Genomic DNA, 20,639 nt, shown 5'->3' with positions numbered 1-20,639 from the left:
TTAAAACTAAGTTAAACCTTTGGGACCATTTTGTAGCGAAAAAAGGTCAAAGATGAAATAAATTTTCGACCTCTACGTTAGAAACTAAAATCATACTTAACACTTTAAATAATTTTACAAAAAATTAAAAACATCTTTTAAAAGTTGTATCAAATAATACTAATGTAATTTTTTATAGTTCCAAAAAAAAAAAAAAACTTTTGCCACTTTCTGAACGGACTCTACACTACAACATTTTTGGCCTAAGGTAACCCTTATTCGAAGTAACATTTAACAAAAGTTGCCTTAGATAGGCAAAGACAACATTTTTGACGTGTTACCTTTGAATAAGGCTAAGATAACTAAATTTTTGGCCACCCACAAAAATTGTTGTCTTTGATATCTAAAACAACACTCAATAAATGTTACAATATAAAATATTTAAGACAACATTTTTAAATAAAAATACAACATTTTATAAAAGTTATAAAAAGAATTAAATAAATAACATTTATAAAAAGTTGCCTAAAATTATTCACAGTTACAAATTTTAGAGGGAAACTTTTTATATTCCCACCAATTATTTTTCAATCAAATAACTTAAAAAAAAAAGAAAAGAAAAGACACAATGCTCTTCATCAGTTCATCACTTCATTCCTTCATCACTTAGCTTCCTCATTTCATCAGAGATACTGTAACCCTAACATCATAACGCAGACGGCCACACCACCGATCGCGGCTCTCCTCCTCATCGACCGCAACTCTCAATCGCTTTCACTCCAAACGGCGATGGCGCGGTTCTCCCTTTCACGGTCGTCGGAGCGTTGCTCTCATCCACGGGCTCCTGCGCGGTGCTCTCCTCCACGGGTGTCGGCGCGGTGCTCTCCTCCACTGGCATCGGCGCGGTGCTGTCCTCCACGCACGCTGCTCCATGGCTCCCCCTCTTCCTATCTCGGCTCCAAGTACAGGCCTGTCTCGCCTTCTCCTCTTCGCAAGGCCTGTCTCGCCTTCTCCTCTTCGAGAAATCCCTCTCCTTCTCCCGTTTCCACTTCTTCCCCTGTCTCGCCTTCTCCTCTTCGCAAGGGCTGTAACCCCCCTCCTCCTCCTCTGCTTATTGGTAAGAAAGCTTCTTAATTTTACTATGAAATGAATATTCTGAATGTATTGATTGTGAATGAAGAATTGGGACTGTTCTAAAATTTAGTATGTAAATTGAATTTCTGAATGCATGTCTTTTTGGGGCTTCTCAATAATTCTGAATTTAGGGGTTTGCTTTCAATTTTTCTGAAATTTTCATGTGGATCAACATCTTCCTGGTGCTTTTTCAGTTCCATCTTTTTGACCCTGGTTAAACAAATTCCCACTATTATATTTTTATTGCAGCTTCTATTCTTAAAGCTCTGTTAAGGTACGGAAAGAAGCAGTTTGCAGTTTGATGAGACCAGGCGTGATACTTAGAATTGTCCAGTGCCTTCATGCAATGAACCACCAGTATTGACTACTTGGTATGAACTTTTCTTATTGATTTTTCTCTTTTTCTTATCACGGAAGGAGTGGTACCGGGATTAGATGCATTGAAAACATGGTTGGGTGAAAGAGCAAGTGGACTGCTTAATGCAGCTTCCATTTGGGTGCTCTATGTGTGGTTGACACCTAATTAACAGTAGCAGGGTTTGGTTCTTGTTCTAGTTCAAGATCCTCAAATGCGGTGTGAAAACTGAAAACACTACAATCTTTTCATTTTTGTCGTTACCAAACTGATTTTTTTTCGTGGGTGATGGAGGTTTGGTGCACAAAAGGTATGGTGCACACTGAATTTTATTTGAATTGTTAATATGCTGACACGTCATTTTGAATTCTTATTTTGTTGTTCTTTTCTGCCTTTCCTACAATTTTTGCCTCAAATTTTAATTCCCATGTAGGACACAAATAGAATTGTAATCTTTAAGGCCCTACACCAAGCGACTTGGATTTTCTCTATAACTATTAATATGAACTTAGATAAAACAAAATTGGAAGCATATATCAAGTATAGAGTCATCTTTTGCTTCTTACTTAGATTTTTTTCAACATCAGGTTGGTAAGAAAGCTTCTTAATTTTACTATGGAATGAATATTATTCTGAATGCATTGATTGTGAATGAAGAATTGGGACTGTTCTGAATTTTAATATGTAAATCGAATTTCTAAATGCATGTCTTTTTGGGGCTTCTCAATAATTCTGAATTTAGGGGTTTGCTTTCAATTTTTCTGAAGTTTTCATGTGGATCAACATCTTCCTGGTGCTTTTTCAGTTCCATCTTTTTGACCCTGGTTAAACAAATTCCCACTATTATATTTTTATTGCAGCTTCTATTTTTAAAGCTCTGTTAAGGTACGGAAAGAAGCAGTTTGCAGTTGATGAGACCAGGCGTGATACTTAGAATTGTCCAGTGCCTTCATGCAATGAACCACCAGTATTGACTACTTGGTATGAACTTTTCTTATTGCTTTTTTCTCTTTTTCTTATCTTTGTGAACTTAGATAAAACAAAATTGGAAGCATATATCAAGTATAGAGTCATCTTTTGCTTCTTACTTAGATTTTTTTCAACATCAGGTTGGTAAGAAAGCTTCTTAATTTTACTATGGAATGAATATTATTCTGAATGCATTGATTGTGAATGAAGAATTGGGACTGTTCTGAATTTTAATATGTAAATCGAATTTCTGAATGCATGTCTTTTTGGGGCTTCTCAATAATTCTGAATTTAGGGGTTTGTTTTCAATTTTTCTGAAGTTTTCATGTGGATCAACATCTTCCTGGTGCTTTTTCAGTTCCATCTTTTTGACCCTGGTTAAACAAATTCCCACTATTATATTTTTATTGCAGCTTCTATTCTTAAAGCTCTGTTAAGGTACGGAAAGAAGCAGTTTGCGGTTGATGAGACCAGGCGTGATACTAGAGAATTGTCCAGTGCCTTCATGCAATGAACCACCAGTATTGACTAGTTGGTATGAACTTTTCTTATTGCTTTTTCTCTTTTTCTTATCTTTGTGAACTTAGATAAAACAAAATTGGAAGCATATATCAAGTATAGAGTCATCTTTTGCTTCTTACTTAGATTTTTTTTCAACATCAGGTTGGTAAGAAAGCTTCTTAATTTTACTATGGAATGAATATTCTGAATGCATTGATTGTGAATGAAGAATTGGGACTGTTCTGAATTTTATTTTGATTATGAATTCTGAATGCATTGAATTTTAATTTTTGGGGCTTCTTTATAATTCTGATTTTAGGAGTTTTATTTCAATTGTTCTGAAATTTTCATGGTTCTGATTGTTGCTTCTTAGGATTTTCTGAATTTTTGTGCATCTTAATTCTGATTTCTGAAGCTGTTTCCTGGGGAAAAATACGACGATCTGCAAAAGCTGTTAAGGTACATCCTCCATATGATTTCACAATTTCTTTTCTTTTTGTCAGAATTCTCTAAATTTCTGCGGTGAATGCTATGGCTATAGTTTCATACTTTTGGGTTATTGTAGCTAGCTAATATCATCAATCATCATCCTGATTTAGAATATATCACAATTTAGACCTTATTTATTCTTCTGAATCATATTGTTGTGCCCGTACTTGTGTTCTTGATTGTATATATGATTTTGAATACAAGTATGTGCAATTCCTATTCTCTTTTTTTACATAAATTCTTAGATATCACCAAGCATCTAACCTACATCAAGCAGTTAGAAAAATTAAAATCTTAACCCATATAGTTCAATGTTACTCTTTATATATATATATATATATATATATATATATATATATATATATATATATATATATATATATATATATATATATATATATATATATATATATATAATTTAATCAAAGTTCAATTAGCACAACACAAATTGGGCATGCAGATCATACATTTAATTTATATCAATCAATAGAAATATATAAATCAATATAGAGAGATAAAGGGATAATTAAAAAAATAACCATATAAATTAAATTAAAATACTTGGATCTCAAGACAAACCCTATTTTGAACCTTTTAAATCTTTCAGTTACTCTTAAAGTCTAGTATTATGTTCCATGAATTACAAGACTTTATGTAGTAAAATTTGTAACTAAAGAGTTATGGAATCTTAGGTTTTCACTGTATTTTTTTTCAGCCGCTCAAAAACAGAATTAAGTTCATGACATTCCTCTTGGGCTTTATTCATAAATTCTAGGAAACATTTTTTGTGCAAAGAAAGGAATAAGGAATATCTATTTTTGAACCAGAGGATGATATTTGATAATGACACTAATCTATTTTTTGTGTTTATCCTCAATCATGCGACATTATATTTTGTGTGTCTGTGCTTAGAAGGCAAGCAGCATGTTTTATTTGATTATTTAATTTGCATAAGCTTTTGTGCTTGTGTTTGTGTTTGTGTGTACTTGGTGCAGGACAGTGACTTGGACTTTTGTTCGATTATTATTTTTAGTTTGATTTTTCTATTTTCCACATGGAGTAATGTAAATTTGATACTTTTCTCTGTTATACAGAAATATTGCTTCAGAGGAGTTTGAAGAACATTCGTGGACATTCTAGGACTTAAGATTGCAATTTGTTTAGCCATGACTCCGTAAGTTTTTTTTTTATCTTACTTATACTTGTATGTTTTCATATGTATATTATGACCTTTGTGCAGTTTTTTTTTTTCATGTTGAATGTCTTTTATGTGTCTTTTTCATTGTTTCTTAATTTTAATAATAATATTTTTATGTGCCTTTTTTATGAATTTATATACTTACTGTGCATAAACATTATTATTTACATGGTTATTAGTTAAATAGTAGTAATAATATATGAATAATTAGGTTTTCCCAAGACCTAGAGAAAGATTGGATGAGTTTACCGAGAGATAAAGCTGAGTTTAGTAACGGTGTCAATGACTTCTTAGACTTTGCTTACTCCATCGGATACCCACAAGGAGAGGAAATCTTATGCCCTTGTGCAAAGTGTTGTAATTTCTTGTGGCACAAAAGACAAACAATTTATATTCATTTGATTGCCTTTGGATTCGTTAATGGTTATACGAGATGGATTCATCATGGGAAAAGCGTAGTCGGCATGGATGTTGATAGCGATAGCGATAATGAGATTGACAGTGAGAGTGAGACTAACTCGTACGACGACATGGACGCCTTGTTAAACGATAGATTTCGGGATGTGGCACAAGCGGAAGGGATAAAAGAAGGTATGAATGAAGATGCAAAGAAATTCTATAACTTGGTTGAAGAGGCTAACAAAGAACTGTATCCCGGTTGCGACGGGTTTTCTACGTTGTCTTTCACCATCCGACTATACTTGTTAAAGTGTCAACATGGGTGGAGTAATGCCTCTTTTACTTCTCTCTTGGAGTTGCTAAAAGAGGCTATTCCTAACTTAAATATTCCTACTTCTTTCAATAAAGCCAAGACTATGGTGAGAGACTTAGGTCTTGACTATAAAAAGATTGACGCATGCCCGAACGATTGCATGCTATATTGGAAAGAGTACGAGAAGGACACATCTTGTCATGAATGTGGCGCTTCGCGTTGGATTGTGCATCCTGTAGTTGAAGCTGATGTTTTGCCTTCAAAAAAATATCACAATATTCCTGTGAAGATGTTGCGACACTTTCCCCTAATCCCAGGCTTCAAAGACTATTCATGTGCTCAGCAACAGCTAAAAGCATGAGGTGGCATGACGAAGAACGCAGAAAAGATGAGAAGTTAAGGCATCCCGCTGATGGGCAGTCATGGAAGGACTTTGACAATCGTCATATAAATTTTGCTCTCGATCCCCGTAATGTGAGACTTGGCTTGTCAAGTGACGGATTCAATCCATATCGAACCATGAGCATATCTCATAGCACATGGCCTGTTGTTTTAATGGCTTATAATTTGCCGCCATGGATGTCTATGAAATAGGAATACTTTATGTTGTCGTTGCTAATCCCTGGACCAAAGTCACCAGGAAATGATATAGACATTTACATGCAACCTTTGATCAAGGAGTTGAAGGAGTTGTGGGAGGTTGGGGTGGAAACATATGATGCATCAAAAAATGAAACCTTCCAAATGTATGCAGCTCTTATGTGGACAATTAGTGATTTTTCGGCTTACGCAATGCTATCTGGTTGGAGTACAAAAGGGAAGCTAGCTTGCCCTTGTTGTAACCATGGGACTTGTTCTAACTATCTTAAATATAGTCGCAAGACATGCTATATGGGTCATCGTGCCTTTTTGCCCGAGGATCATCCATGGAGAGCTAATAGGAGATCTTTCAATGGAAAAGTAGAATATAGGTAAGCTCCACCATTATTGTCGGGTACTGAAGCTTTAAGTCAGTTGGAGTATGTGGATAATTCATTTGGGAAGCTAAAACCAAAGAAAGATGGTCCATGGAAGAAGAGGTCAATATTCTTTGATTTACCTTATTGGCAGTATAACACATCACGACACAATTTAGATGTGATGCACATAGAAAAGAACATAGTTGATAGCATTCTTGGAACTCTCTTGGATATTTCTGGCAAGACAAAAGATCACACAAATGCTCGATATGACTTGCAAGAAATGGGCATTCGAAAGAACCTTCACCCCAAGAAAACAAATGGTAGGAAAAAGGTGAAGCTGGCAAAGGCATGCTACTCAATGACCAATGCTGAAAAGTCAATTTTTTGTGACGTCTTGAAGACAGCAAAGTTGCCAGATGGCTCTGCTTCAAATATTTCTCGGTGTGTGAACCTTTTGGAGAGAAGAATATCTGGTTATAAGACTCATGATGCTCATTTCATGCTTCACTATTTGTTACAAATTCCTATCAAAGGAATACTTCCAGATCAAGTTGCAGTTCCTTTGATTCGACTTAGCTCATTTTTTCATCAATTATGTCAAAAGTCTATCACATTACAAAAGATAGATCAATTAGAAGAGGATATTGTCACAACATTATGCCAATTATAGAGGATCTTTCCTCCTTCTTTCTTCGACATAATGATTCATTTGCCTATTCATTTGGCTAATGAAGTGAGATTAGGAGGTCCAGTTCAATTTCGGTGGATGTATCCTCCCGAAAGATACATGTGTACTTTGAAGTCCTATGTTCGAAACAGAAGTCGTCCTGAAGGATCTATTGCAGAGGCATATTTGGTTGAAGAATGTTTGACATTTTGCTCGCGTTACTTACATTCTGGTGTCCAAACAAAATTGAATAGACAACTCAGAAATAATGATGAACCTAATAATTCTATGATGGAAACTACAGATGCATTTTCGAATCTATTTCCAAAAAGAGGTGTTCCTTTGGGTGCAAAGAAAGGTGAACCTTTTCTCCTTGACGACAAGTCCCGAGAGCAAGTTCATAGCTACATATTATTGAATTGTCACAAAATAGACGACTATGTTAGGTAACTCATACTAATTCTACTATATTTTGGTATTTTAATTAGAAATTGATAGGTCTGTTTTATACTTACAAATATTATACTTTTTGTTTCCCTCTTTTATGGTATATAAGTCAAATTTATCGCTTTATGTTAGCAGTTTTCAACTTGTTTTTCCTCTTTTATGTTCTGATTGTTGCTTCTTAGAATTTTCTGAATTTTCTACATCTTGATTATGAGTTTGTGTGGGACATATTTTTCTGCATTTTGAATTTTTCTGCATTTTAAATTTTCTGCATTTTGAATTTTTCTGCCTTTTGAGTGAAGAATATGATTCCGAAGACTTTTTGAGTGACTTGTTTCCCTCTTTTATGGTATATAAGTCAGATTTATCGCTTTATGTTAGCAGTTTTGAACATGATTTGCTGAATATTGTGATATAGAATTTGGTAATTGTTTGTTACGGTTTACCTCTTCCCCTTATTAGATGCATATGCAATTGTATTTACATAGCTGTTTTAATATTTTTATACAGCAACTTAATGGAAAACGGAGCAACTTCAAAGAGGAAAAGACTGGTAAAAAAGTATCAAGCTCATGCAAAAGTTAAGGAATTTGAAATGAAGGAAGTATCTTCTGCTGCGAAACTAGTTCAGAATTTTATAACCAAAGGTGATAAAGGAAGTAAACAAGCCAAAATAGCACAACAGCCCAGGAGAAAAATTTCAGAAATTGGAGACAAATATAGTAGGGAGAATTCAATGGAAGGGAGAAATAAAACACTTGTAGACAATGTTATGAACCGGTCTTTGAGGTCTTCCCAAAACCAAGTGAGGAGTAATGTTCAACTAGAAGAACAACCAATTCCTAAGAAGATGAAGAGTAAGGCAAAGTGTCCAGCAATGGCTCTTGATGCCTTTTTGCATACAGAAGGAGTAGAAGTGGAAAGAGAAGAGGAAGATGACTTTGAGTCAATTGGTGAGGATGCTGGAGCTACTGAAAAAGAACCAGCTAACTTGACAAACTTAAAAAATAACTTAAAGCGTCCAGCAATGACTCTTGATGCTTTTTTGGGTGACCAAGGAATTCATGTGGAAAGATAAGAGGAACATAATGAAGTTCCAACTACTGAGGATGCTAGATCTAGGCCATCCCCGAATAATGGAGAAAATGTTCATATCCCGTCTGAGGAAGATTATATTGGTGAACATGAAAGTGACAATTTTGATGTAGAAGGAGATCAAGTTATGGAAGAGGCTCATGTAGAAGGTGATGTAATTTAGTTTGTTGCTATTTGTTTTACATTTTCTTTTTATCTATGAGCATGGGGCTGCCCTTTCCATACCTTTCACGACTGTCTTTAGTTTTAATTTGTACTATTTCTCAATTTTTAATTTAGATACTTCAAAGGTTAAAAAGACTCGTGGAAAAACAAGATGCCTAAAGATTTATGCAAGAACTTGGGAAGAAAGAGAGGAAGTGACTTTTGATCAGGGAGCAGCCGTGGGGCCAACAGCTCAAAGAGTGAAGGATTTAACTAATTTTATTGGAACAATGGGAAGGAATAGTGATTTTATTACCTTGATGTACACTAATTGGAAAGCTGTGCCTAAGCAAATCAAAAAGCGCATTTGGAAGTATATTAATGTAAGCTCCATTTATCTTTATGTTTATGCCATATGTTAATAATTATTTTATGCATATGATATGATGAAATTGATGTGTTTGTAGTCAAAGTTCATTCTTCCAAAATCTTCAAAGTTATGGGTGATGACTAGTGTTCAAGGAGCATGGAAGCGTTACAAAACAAGAATAAAAAAGAAGCATTTTGAACCATATTCTGGAAATATTGAGGATATGTTGGTGAATCGTCCTTTGGAAATTCTAGAAATACAATTTCGGAAGCTAATTGCATATTGGAGTATTCCAACTATCAAAGTGAGCTAGAGGATTTCAATTATTATTATTTGATATGATCAAGTATAATTCTTTCAATTTTTATATTTTTTTCATCATTGTCTATTTTAAACACAGGCCATGTGTGTTATAAATTCTGAAAATCGCAAGAAGCAACAATGGAGGCATAAAATGGGCCCAATCAATTTTGCAAGAGTGCGTGTTGATTTGGTAAGGTCACATTTGAGTTAAAATTCTCTACTTGTTACTTCTCCCTAATTTTAGTATGTTATGACTTTGTAATTGTTATCTTGATCTGTAGCGTGAGAAAAAAGAGAACAAAGAGGAACCAAATCAAGCTGAAATATTTGTTGCAACTCGGAATGGACTAAAAGGGAAAACACTTGATGTAGAAACACAAGCTGTTATTGTAAGTTCCTCTATAATTTTCTTGTTTCAGTAGTTGTTTTATGACTGTCATGGATGCTATTTTTTTGCTGTTTTATGGCTATCGTGATTATTGTTATGGTATCTATTTTGCGGCTGTTTCATGGCTGTTTCATGGGCTGTTCCGTGGCTGATTTAGTTACTGTTTTATGGCTATTTTATGCATATTTTATGGCTGTCATGGCAGCTATTTTATGACTGTTTTATGGCTATCATGGTTGTTGTTTTAGTATCTACTTTATGACTGTTTTGTGGTTGTCACGATTGCTGACTTGCTGCTTTCTATGTTTTGTGGTATCTATTTTGTGGCTGTTTCATGGGCTGTTTCATGGCTGATTTAGTTGCTGTTCTATGGCTATTTTATGTCTGTTTCATGGCTGATTTAGTTGCTGTTCTATGGCTATTTTATCCATGTTTTATGGCTATCATGGACTGCTATTTTATGGTTATTTCATGGCTGTTTTATGGTTGATTTTATTGCTGTTCTATGACAATTTACAACCATGTTATATGGCTATCATGGACTGCTGTTTTATGGCTCTTTTATGGCTATTTTGGATTGCTGTCCCTATTAGTTAGCAATAGGTTTTTGGATTCTTTCATTGAATTTTTATCACTAAAAATAGACATATCATATATTTGTGTGTATAGGATAAACTTGATGATCTCCAAGAAGCTGGAGAAACTCCTACTAATGCATTTCAAAAAGTTTTTGGTAAAGAGAATCCAGGAAGAGTTCGATGTTATGGAAGAACTGTTACAAAAACTTCTCTTAAGAAAAATAAAGAAATAGATGAAATCAAAAAACAAAGTGAAGAGAAGGTAACAGCTTTAAAAACTGAATTAGACGACCATAAGCAACGACTGCAAGGATTGGAAGATATTGTGAAACTTATGTTGCAACAAACTTCTCCTGGTATGAATGTTGATGAAGCGCTTTCTCTCTTGCGATCTAAGCAATCGTCTGCAAATAGTGCACAAGATCCAAATTTAGTTCCTCGGCATTCTCCTCCATCGACTCATATACCAAATCATGAATAGGTATATGTATGCTAAATTGTTGTACCACTTGAGTATACATATTATTGTATAGCTGATGTTTTGACTATAATTTTTTTGTTCATTTAAATTTGACTACAGCTTTCTTATTGTTGGAGGAAGTTTTTTGAAGACATAAAGACAATTCTTGCCACAATGGTGAAGCACAAAGTCTTCTTGGTTTTTAGTGGACAACTTAGTTTTTTTTTGTTCAAGTTCATTAGCAGAAAAACATGTACTTTGCTTACTTAGGTTTATTATTTATTTGACTTGGTAACTTATTAGCAAGTATATATGTTAATTGGTACTTGAAAGACCTTTCTATATATATATATGCAATATATATTATTATCTTATTCAAATGCGGATTATATATTCTTCAAATATCATATAAATATAACAAAGATAAAAAAAATATTATTTTAGATATTAAAAAAGAGAATCTAAGAAAAATTCAATAAGGTGTTGCTTTAGGTATTAAAAAAAGATAACTGTAAATAAACCTACATAAGTGTTGCATTAGGTCTATAAAAAAGGCAACTTAAAAAAACCTGGACAAGTGTTGCTTTAGGTATATGAAAATGCAACTTAAAAAATCTGGACAAGTGTTGCTTTAGATGGAGGAAAAGGCAACTTGAAAAAATTTGTACAAGTGTTGCTTTAGGTATATGAAAAAGCAACTTAAAAAACTCTGGACAAGTGTTGCTTTATATATTAGAAAATACAACTCGTAAAAAGTGTTGCCATAACGTTTCATATAAAGCGTTGTGTTTGGGTGCTCTAAGGCAACCCTTTTGCAGAGTTGCTTTATTTGCAGAAAAGGCAACGTTTTTTGAAGGTTGCCAAAAAAAGGGTTCCCTTTAATATACAAAAGCGTTGCCTTAGACCAAAGATAACGGCCGTATAGCCAACCCCCAAAAAGCGTTGCCTTTTGTCAGAAAGTGTTGCCTTTTATCAAAGGCAACACTTTCTCTTATTATAAGCAACGTTTTTAAAGGTTGCCTCAACCCGAATTTGTTGTAGTGCGCTAACTCGATCAAGCTACCTTATTCGGTTCAATTGAATAATAATTTCCATAAAATACTTGTTAAATCTAGAGAGATAAAAGATCAATAAGGAGTTTATCCAAACTCTTTCAAACCAAAAACGGAAAAACTAAAGTTGGGGCTGACATTGAAAACTGAATCTCATGTTAGGTTTTTGTAAGAGACAAAGACCCATATTCATGGTCTTCACGTGGGGGGTGTGACCCACTGCTCCCCTCAATCACAAAGAATAACAAGAGACCACATATTTTTTAAGTTGGCTCACGTATTGTAAGGATACATAATATACAGGGGTACGCTCTATTCTTTCTTTTTTTTAGGAAAAAAAAAAAACAAAGGAAAGAGAAACTCGCAAAGTATATATGTCATTCACCCTTTCTCACTTTGTATATTTATGCCAGCTCTCAATACATATTTGAGTTTCTCCCGTATCTTATGATTTTATTTAGGTGATGTTTTGTTTTAGTGAATGTTCTATTTTTAACCTTTTATACATCCAAGTTATTAGGATTTTTTTATTTAAATTAAATAAATATAATATTTACCGATTTAAATACACTTAAAAGAATTTACTAAAATACGTAATTAGTCACATTTCGAATACAGTAAGTAACTTTTAAAAATGGTCACATGTCAGGTACACTGACCCGTGCTGTGATACGAGGTCTGAGAGTCATATCTCGGGTGCACCTGAAATATAAACATGAGAGCATCTCGGATACACTGCATCTGAGATATGTTTACATTCTGATATAGACCAGTGCATCCGAGATACGTACGAAGATGTAAGATGGGAACACTGTATCCGAGATATAGTCAAAATCCGATATGTTTATAATATAAATAAAAATAGCATAACAAATAAAAAAATTACACAACTAATTAAATTTGTGTTAACATAACTTTTTAAATAATTTTTTAAATAGTAAATTTAAATTCTCCCTAGAGAATTTATTAAATATTTTAATATGGTGAGAGTTCTTTTAAATACCATTATATATAAAATTTAAGAGCATATGAGTACTTTTATCTCCTATTTATGATTTATAATTTAAATAAAGACAAACAAAGATGAGAAAAAGGGAGGTATTTATTTTTATTAGAAGTTTAGAAATAAATTAATAAGCACATATAAATTAATATATTTGTTTCTATTATTATATTATCTTTGTTCTCATTAAAATTTATGTTAAAAAAATATATTATTAAATTTAACATAAAATAATATTTATCTTATTATAAGTATCAAAAATAAAAATAAATAAATAAATAAATTCAACATTAATAAATATCGATATATAATATATTTTTTAAAACTAACCAAACTTAATTAATTACTAAGATAAAATTTAATTGTCTAACCATAAGTGAAATTATTAGTTTTTTTTTTCAAAAATTAGTTAAGATAAAAAAAATTATCTATCTATTAATATTTTTTAAATTGATAATATATCAAATTAATTTTAGAAACATATATAAAATATAATATTTAATTATTTTAAAATAAAGAGAAGAAACTTTTTTAATTAATTTTTTATTATTTTAAATTAATATACTTTTCAGTTTTTATATATCGCGGATGCAGTGTTTTCGTCTTGCATTCTCACACGTATCTCGGATGAACTGATACATATCAGAATATAAGTATATCTTAGATACAGTGTATTCGAGATGTGTTCATGTTCATATTCATATTTCGGGTGCACCTGAGATTTGATTTTCAGATTCTGTATCACAGAACAGGATCAATGCACCCGAAATATGACCACTTTTAAAAGTTACTCACGGTATTTAAAATATGACTAATTATGCATTTTAATAAATTCTTCTACGTTTATTTAAATCGGTAAATTAAATACTATATTTATTTAATTTAAATAAAAAAATTCAAATTATTATTATATATTATATATTAATTAAAATATATTTTTTATCTTTTTGATATGCACATGTAATAGATAAATACAATAAGTGTGTTACCTCCTTTAAATACGTTTTATGCATGTCTTTGAATAAATTTATATTGTTAATGGCATGACTTGTCACTAAACAAGGCCTAAAGAATACAAGTAATTTTGTTTCATACGTACGTTGAATCATCCTATATTTTTTTTAACCACTTAAATAAAAATATTTAAAACATTTTTTTTAAATATTTTTTAGTAATTAAAATTTAACACATATAATCAATTAAATTATATTATTTTTGTTAAAATTAAATCAGACAAATTAATTTGATCAAAAAAATAATAAATAAAATCTTGAACTAATTTAAATTAATATTATTTTTATAAAAAAATAACTACAATATTTTATTATAAAAAATAACTAAAATATTTCTATTATATATATTAATTTTAAGAATCTTAAATTCTAACTCTTTACTTCTCTCTATCATAATATTATAATATAAAATTAGAATTTAGAGTTTTCAAAATTTATATAATAAAAATATTTTAATTATTTTCTATAATAAAAATATTATAATCATTTTTTATAAAAATAATATTAATTTAAATCAATTTAAAATTTGATTCACTATTTTTTTGATTAAATTAATTTATCTAACCTAATTTTGATAAAAATAATATAATTTAATTAATTATATATATTAAATTTTAATTAATAAAAAATATTTTTAAAAAAATATTTTAAACATCTTTATGTAAATGATTTTTTTTATTCTCTTTTATCATTTTACGGTACGGTGGAGATATACATACATTAACTTAATGTATGTCGGAGCATAATATATTTTTTCTAAAACATATATCTCATATCAAAATATTTTACGTACTATACGTATATCTTGTCATATCGTAGGTGATGAGATAATTTAATCTCAAATGTTATATTCCTGTCCTTTATTTTTAATTTCCGATTTCCACCTATGTGATCATTATCCTTGATTAACGATTGAAATTTACACAAGTGTTTTGACATTTTAATGGGATCTATTCCCCGTAACTCCCTCAATCTTTCTCAACCTCATTTATTTATCTTTATTATAGTCAATCGTTATCGATCCCTTTCTTTGTTTATGCACTATATACCCTAATCACCGCCACTACCAATGTCTCTACTCAAAACTAAAGTCTCTCATTCATTCAGGAGAGTCTCTTTTTAAGCAACTGATTTTTGTAGACACAAACACGTGACCTACCTTACTTATCCACACACTTCAACCTTTCTTTCTGCAACTTAATAATAATCGCCAATAATATATATTATCCAAATTATTGAACTACCAACGTCTTCAATTTTTTGTATTTTAAGCATTTGATTAATTTGATTTGGATTATCAGAATAAATATTCAAGAAAGAATTTATATTTTTCGGTAACTACTTTATTTATTAAAAAATTGAACTCAAAATCACTTATAAAAAAATATACAATACCAATATATTATCTGCCAATTTATTGTCAATAATAATTAATTATTATATTTTAAACATATGTATAAAGAGATACATTCAGAAAATATATATATATATATATATATATATATATAAAGATACTTCTATTAAATCTAACTATAAAAAAAATATTTTTATTATACACATCCACAAAAACACTTTCAATAAACACAGTCATAAATAAGAGTTGGTAGAAATTGACAAAAACACTGGAATGAATCAAAATTCATGCATGTAACTGGAAAGTGAAATTAATACATAAATTCCGGTGTACATACATATATGTCTTCTATAAACATACAATAACGAAAGAAATCCAAAAGAAAAAACAACAGTAATTTTTATCAGTAGTTACTGCTAAAATTTCTACAGTATATATAGTACTTATGCTAATTACACCATTAATCCTTTTCACTAGCTACAGATAGTCCATAATAATAAAGACGTATATCCCTCAACCAAACAAATACAATGGTAACGAGAGAATACTCCTGTCTAATTTTGTTTTGTTTTAGTGTTTTACATATCCTTGAAAAAAGGGAAGGAAAAGCCTAAATAATAATAAAAGGTGACTATTTTCACGAAAACATCTTCATTTTATGTAGAAAGATAGTTAAATGATTTAGCATGTTTAATTAAATATATTTAATTGAACTATGTAATAAAAATCAACATGCTGCGGAAGGATTGGTGAAGGGACTAAAGAAGTGGTGAGGCTTGGGGGCCAAGGAGATCAAAGGAGTATTCTTGATGTTATTGGAAGCGCTGCCACCGCTGCCAATGGCAACGGCCCGGTCGCAAGAAGGGCAGATGGTGAGTGTCGCGGCGGGCATGGGAGGCATGTACAAAGGCTGAGACAGTTTGAGTGCCTTAAGCTCTTGAAGCTCTTTCTGTAGCCTTCTGTTCTCATCTGTTAGTGTCTCACAACACTTCTTTAGGAACTCGCAATCTACCTCCGTCTGCTTCAGCTTTGTTCTGTTACAACAACATACTCAATCCAAAAACTTTTTAGATAACAACTAATAATGTGTTTTTACCAATCATCTTTTCATAATATAACATGGTATAATATATTAACCACACCATATCATACCAGGTGTATATCAAAAAGATTAAGTGTTTGTTTCATTATTTTCATAAAAAAAGGATTTTTTTTGTATTTTTTAGAGCGTTCAAAAAATTTTTAATAGTAAAAGTAAAGTAATAAAAAATAAAAAAAAATATCTTTTTTTTAAGAAGGTATAATTTATATTTTTTTAAAAGATTTTTTAAAAAAAAAAGATGTTCATAATTGATAGATAAAACGATCTTTTTATATGAGATATCTAAATATAAAATTATTTTTATTTTTTTTATAAGATCTTTTAAAAAAAATAACTCCAAAAAAAAATTTCTTAAAAACTCCAAATAACCTCTAATACTAGAAAGATAATAATTTAAAATTATTTTATTCAACTTAATATCTATAACTTCGTATATATAATATTTAAAATTACGTGCGTATTACATCTAATATTTTACATTTATTATATCTGATCTGGACGAATTTTTATTATTTTTTAAATATTTATTTAAATACAAAATATATTTTAAAATTGAATTAAGCATAAGTTATATGGTGAATACTCTCGCATATAATTATTTTAATATAAATTTATTAGTCGATAACCGATAAATAATTTAATAGATTTAATTAAATCATTATCTATTGTATTATTTATTATTTTTGACTATCAATTTTTTAAAAAAATAAACTCATGTAAATTTTCACTTAGATATATTTATATTTATATATTTATATACAAACACATAATTGTTAATATAGTTATTATTTTTTATATACAAATAATATTTTTGTTAATATATTTGTCTTGAAACAATTTTTTACTAGTTCTCGTTAAAAATATTTATATGTATTAAAAAATAAATATTTAAAACAAAATATTAGTTACTAATATTTCTCAAAATAACTAAAGGTAAATATACCTTTAGTAAAACAAAAAATTAAAAAATTAACTAATATAATAACTCAAAAATAAAATAAATATAAAAATATTCATCACCTAATATTTTTATTAATTAACCTCAGATAAAATTTCCGTGGCTATCCCACTATATTTATTAGAACTTCTGATTTTTCTCATTTATTCAAATATATAAATATGTACCAAAAATTAAGCAATAATATCAGCATATATATATACACCTGGCTCTCCGGTTCTGGAACCACACTTCAACTTGTCGAGGCCGTAGATTCAATTGCTTCGCTAAAGCTTGCTTCTGCTTCTGTAAATCCAACCCAACAAACAAACGTATTAATGATATAAAATCACTTAATTATTCTTTGTCTATTACAAATCATACTGAAATTCATCAACATATCTAAACACCAAAAAACGAATAATATATTATTATTATTATTATTATTATTATTATGATACATGAAGAAACTATACATAGAGATGAACTATGTATTTTTTTTCCATCTTTAGTTGTCATTGAGTCTCTTTGATATTTGGAAACGAGAGAGAGAGAGAGAGAAACTAATTACAGGATTGAGAGTGCTATGTTGTTTGAAGCTGTCTTCCAACAGAGCAGATTGTTCTTTGGTGAGCCTAAGCTTCTTCCTGGCAGCGGCGGAGGCGGTGGTGCCACCGTCTTCCTCTTCGTCGCTGATTCGCGACGAAAGCCTCTCAATCTCCGTGGCCTCCGCCTCGGCTTCGTCGCTAGCGCTAACATCCCTCTCCCTCTTGACTCCTCTTCTGCAGCCGCTGGAGAAAGACGAAACGGCGCTGTGGTGAGGCGAATTCTGTGCCGACACGTCACCAGTAGAAGGGTAGTCTTCACTACTGTAGACCTTATTGTTGTTAGCCTTGGTAGGGACTACCTGGACCCTATGGTGCTCTTGCGTATCATCGTTTTTGTTTTTGTTCACATCGTGACCGGAGAGAGCTAAAGTAAGAGATGGTAATAGTAATTCAGCATCATCGGTTGTTACGGTGGAGGAAGAGGAGTACGGCGGGATCTTAGTAGAGGTAGTTATGGTTTCTTGTGTTGGTGAATCAGAGGAGGAACTCAGAGCCAACCCTAGAACAAGATGAAGGCCTATGTTGTTATTATTATGAGTAGAATCATGATGAAGACCCATTTAAGGTGCTTCAAAATCTTCTTTGTTCTCTTGTGGAAAGGGAGAGGATGAATGAATGATGTAGAAGATAGAGGGATAAGAGACAGAGAAAGAGAGAGTTAGATGATTAGATGACGGTGTGGTTTATAAAGTTTCATTTGGGAGAGAGAGAGAGAGAGAGAGAGAGAATTGAAATTGAAATTGGAATTGGAATTGGGAATGATGGAGTGAGACTATTTGAGTGGGGACGAATGATGGGTGGGTGGCTGTGTGATAATTTGATATATCAAACGGTGGAATAAATGAAGAGAGAAACGAATCCGGTAGTCTTGTTGGAAATCATCAAAGTCCCCCTATATTTTTCCATTGCAAAGGTTGACCATTTGAATTTTCAGCCCCACTGCCACTATTTTTGTATACACACATTACTCTATTATTTTTAGAGTATTATTTGTACTGTATTTATCATAAATAATAATTATTCAAAATTAATATGAGTTCAAATTAATATTAATAATGTTTATTATATTTTTAAAATTATCTTTTAATTATGATACATGCACTTGTAACATCATGTGCATGCATTTGATAAATTTTCTACATATTAAACATTATTATACGAAAAATGGATATGGGGTTTATTATTTTTTATTTACTTTTAAACATTACAATTTATCACTATTAATTTAAATATAATTTTCACACATTCCTATTTTTTATTACAATAAAATTAGGCATCGAAACATTTTTCAAACCAAGTCTCCAACTAAAATCGCGTACTTTTTCTTTGTCTTCATACGTACTTATGTGCATGTCGCACCGCTTCTTCTTCCTCCTCCTTTGTTATCGTCGACTTCTTCTTCTACATGCGTGATTTTTTCATCGTCATTATTGTCGCTGACTCGCTACCACTGTCGTTGTCGTTGTCGTCGTTCTTCCTCTTTCTCTTTCTTTTTCCTCGTCATCATCCTCTTTCATTATCATCATCATCATCATGGTCCTTGTAGATTTTACTTTTTCTTCTCCTATATATATATTCAAAAAATAAGAGCATGACACAAAAATTTTTTAATGATCACATGCCTAAAATATTGACACTCAACCAACAAATTAAAATATATACAGTACAGAAATTTTAGTATACAATACAATAATTTTGGTGCATAGCACAAAAATTTTGGTGCCTAACGCGAAATTTTTTATAGATCACACAATCAAAACATTGACTCTTAACCAACAAAATATGCACAACACATAAATTTTAGTGCATAACAGAAATTTTGGTGTATAGTAAATTTTTAAAGAACCACATGTTCAGAACATCAACTCATCCAACTAACAAAATATATTCGCAGTAAAAATTTATGTACTATGTGCAAAAATTTATGTGATATTTACAAATATCTGTGTTATGTACAAAACTTTTTATGTTATATCAATAAATTTGTGCTATGTATAAAAATTTTTGTATTATATCAATAATTTTTTACACTCTCCAAAAATTTTTATGTTAAAAAAATACAAAAAAGAAAAAAACAGTTACACATGAATATATTTTTTCCATTGAACTTATATCAACTTAATTGGATTTAGTTAAAAAGCGCTTATTTATACAGTGTTGGGCGGATAAGCTAAACATTAATAATGTGCACCAACTAGTTGGATAAACCATTCTGTGTTAGATACGATAGGCACTACAAGAAAAGTTGATTAAAATTGCGGTTATTTTTTGTATTTACAGCGGTTCAAACTGTCATTATTATCAAAAACGGCTCCAAAAAATGCCGTTATCCTAGGCGCCATTATGGTTATTATGGCGGTATTTAAAAATCGCCACAATTACTGAGGATAATACGGTAGTTTTTGCGATGGTTGTGGCGATGTCAACAGCCGTTTTAAACATATAAACAGTGGCTTTTTCCTAGGGTATAATGGCATTTTTTTATAAAATGACGCTTTTAAACCACCATTGTTGAATAACGGCAATTTTCTGTTTAAATTGGCATTTTTATACAAATATGATACGCTTTCTTTATGTAAAATGGCCATTTAAACCGCTATTTTTTTTAATAAAATGACAAATTTAACCACAGTTTTACCTAATTATGATGACAATAGTTTTATGTTTTTTAAAATGGGATTAAAACTACCTTTTTTATCCTAGACAATTTTTTACTCTCTTAAAATAGCTGCTGAAACTACTATTTTGCTCGCATTAAAATAATTTTTTCCTATTTGAATTAGTATTTTCGAAACTCAAACTTTAAAATCCTGTAATAA

At 31.0% G+C, this 20,639-nt stretch overlaps 3 protein-coding genes and 1 long non-coding RNA gene across 6 annotated transcripts; 3 read left to right on the top strand and 1 right to left on the bottom strand.

The window, feature by feature from the left end:
- The first annotated feature begins 623 nt into the window (after positions 1–623).
- LOC114924719 (uncharacterized) lies at positions 624–3,397 on the top strand. Of its 2 annotated transcripts, XM_072208043.1 has the most exons (5): positions 624–1,096; positions 1,363–1,484; positions 2,329–2,449; positions 2,851–2,972; positions 3,312–3,384. In XM_072208043.1, exons 1-2 carry the CDS (start codon positions 769–771, stop codon positions 1,413–1,415), a joined length of 381 nt encoding a protein of 126 aa, XP_072064144.1. In that variant the 5' UTR covers positions 624–768; the 3' UTR covers positions 1,416–1,484; positions 2,329–2,449; positions 2,851–2,972; positions 3,312–3,384. The 2 variants fall into 2 exon arrangements, with proteins under 2 accessions (XP_072064144.1, XP_072064145.1); XM_072208044.1 differs by lacking the exon at positions 2,851–2,972 and having other exon boundaries at positions 3,312–3,397.
- A 1,111-nt stretch (positions 3,398–4,508) lies between these two features.
- On the top strand, positions 4,509–11,004 carry LOC112720590 (uncharacterized). Of its 2 annotated transcripts, none has more exons than XM_029290152.2 (5): positions 4,509–4,601; positions 9,423–9,515; positions 9,607–9,714; positions 10,383–10,772; positions 10,872–11,004. In XM_029290152.2, exons 2-4 carry the CDS (start codon positions 9,426–9,428, stop codon positions 10,770–10,772), a joined length of 588 nt encoding a protein of 195 aa, XP_029145985.1. In that variant the 5' UTR covers positions 4,509–4,601; positions 9,423–9,425; the 3' UTR covers positions 10,872–11,004. The 2 variants fall into 2 exon arrangements, with proteins under 2 accessions (XP_029145985.1, XP_025627361.1); XM_025771576.3 differs by having other exon boundaries at positions 4,510–4,601; positions 9,423–9,500.
- On the top strand, positions 7,930–9,233 carry LOC140176508 (uncharacterized). Its single transcript, XR_011868113.1, has 3 exons — positions 7,930–8,657; positions 8,788–9,035; positions 9,120–9,233. It is a non-coding gene; the product is annotated as an uncharacterized lncRNA (long non-coding RNA).
- Positions 11,005–15,447: 4,443 nt separating the features above from the next.
- Positions 15,448–18,784, bottom strand: LOC112720589 (homeobox-leucine zipper protein HAT22). Its single transcript, XM_025771575.3, has 3 exons — positions 17,784–18,784; positions 17,439–17,518; positions 15,448–16,207 (listed from the first exon to the last, which is right to left on the bottom strand). Exons 1-3 carry the CDS (start codon positions 18,378–18,380, stop codon positions 15,901–15,903), a joined length of 984 nt encoding a protein of 327 aa, XP_025627360.1. The 5' UTR covers positions 18,381–18,784; the 3' UTR covers positions 15,448–15,900.
- Between the last annotated feature and the right edge of the window lie 1,855 nt (positions 18,785–20,639).

This window comes from Arachis hypogaea, chromosome 11, assembly GCF_003086295.3.
Source record: "Arachis hypogaea cultivar Tifrunner chromosome 11, arahy.Tifrunner.gnm2.J5K5, whole genome shotgun sequence".
Taxonomy (NCBI): domain Eukaryota; kingdom Viridiplantae; phylum Streptophyta; class Magnoliopsida; order Fabales; family Fabaceae; genus Arachis; species Arachis hypogaea.
Note: the sequence above shows the minus strand (reverse complement) of the source record. Positions and strands in the feature narration are given on the sequence as shown.

What these genes read in the sequence shown, in the direction of transcription:
- LOC112720590 (XM_029290152.2), top strand. Translation starts at nt 9,426, where the DNA reads ATGTGTGTTATAAATTCTGAAAATCGCAAGAAGCAACAATGGAGGCAT. An exon ending in CAAGAGTGCGTGTTGATTTG is followed by an intron (nt 9,516 to 9,606) that starts GTAAGGTCACAT and finishes CTTGATCTGTAG; the next exon opens with CGTGAGAAAAAAGAGAACAA. An exon ending in TAGAAACACAAGCTGTTATT is followed by an intron (nt 9,715 to 10,382) that starts GTAAGTTCCTCT and finishes TTGTGTGTATAG; the next exon opens with GATAAACTTGATGATCTCCA.
- LOC114924719 (XM_072208044.1), top strand. Translation starts at nt 769, where the DNA reads ATGGCGCGGTTCTCCCTTTCACGGTCGTCGGAGCGTTGCTCTCATCCA. An exon ending in TCCTCCTCCTCTGCTTATTG is followed by an intron (nt 1,097 to 1,362) that starts GTAAGAAAGCTT and finishes TTTTTATTGCAG; the next exon opens with CTTCTATTCTTAAAGCTCTG.
- LOC112720589 (XM_025771575.3), bottom strand. Translation starts at nt 18,380, where the DNA reads ATGGGTCTTCATCATGATTCTACTCATAATAATAACAACATAGGCCTT. An exon ending in AACATAGCACTCTCAATCCT is followed by an intron (nt 17,519 to 17,783) that starts GTAATTAGTTTC and finishes TTGGATTTACAG; the next exon opens with AAGCAGAAGCAAGCTTTAGC. An exon ending in TTCCAGAACCGGAGAGCCAG is followed by an intron (nt 16,208 to 17,438) that starts GTGTATATATAT and finishes TTGTTGTAACAG; the next exon opens with AACAAAGCTGAAGCAGACGG.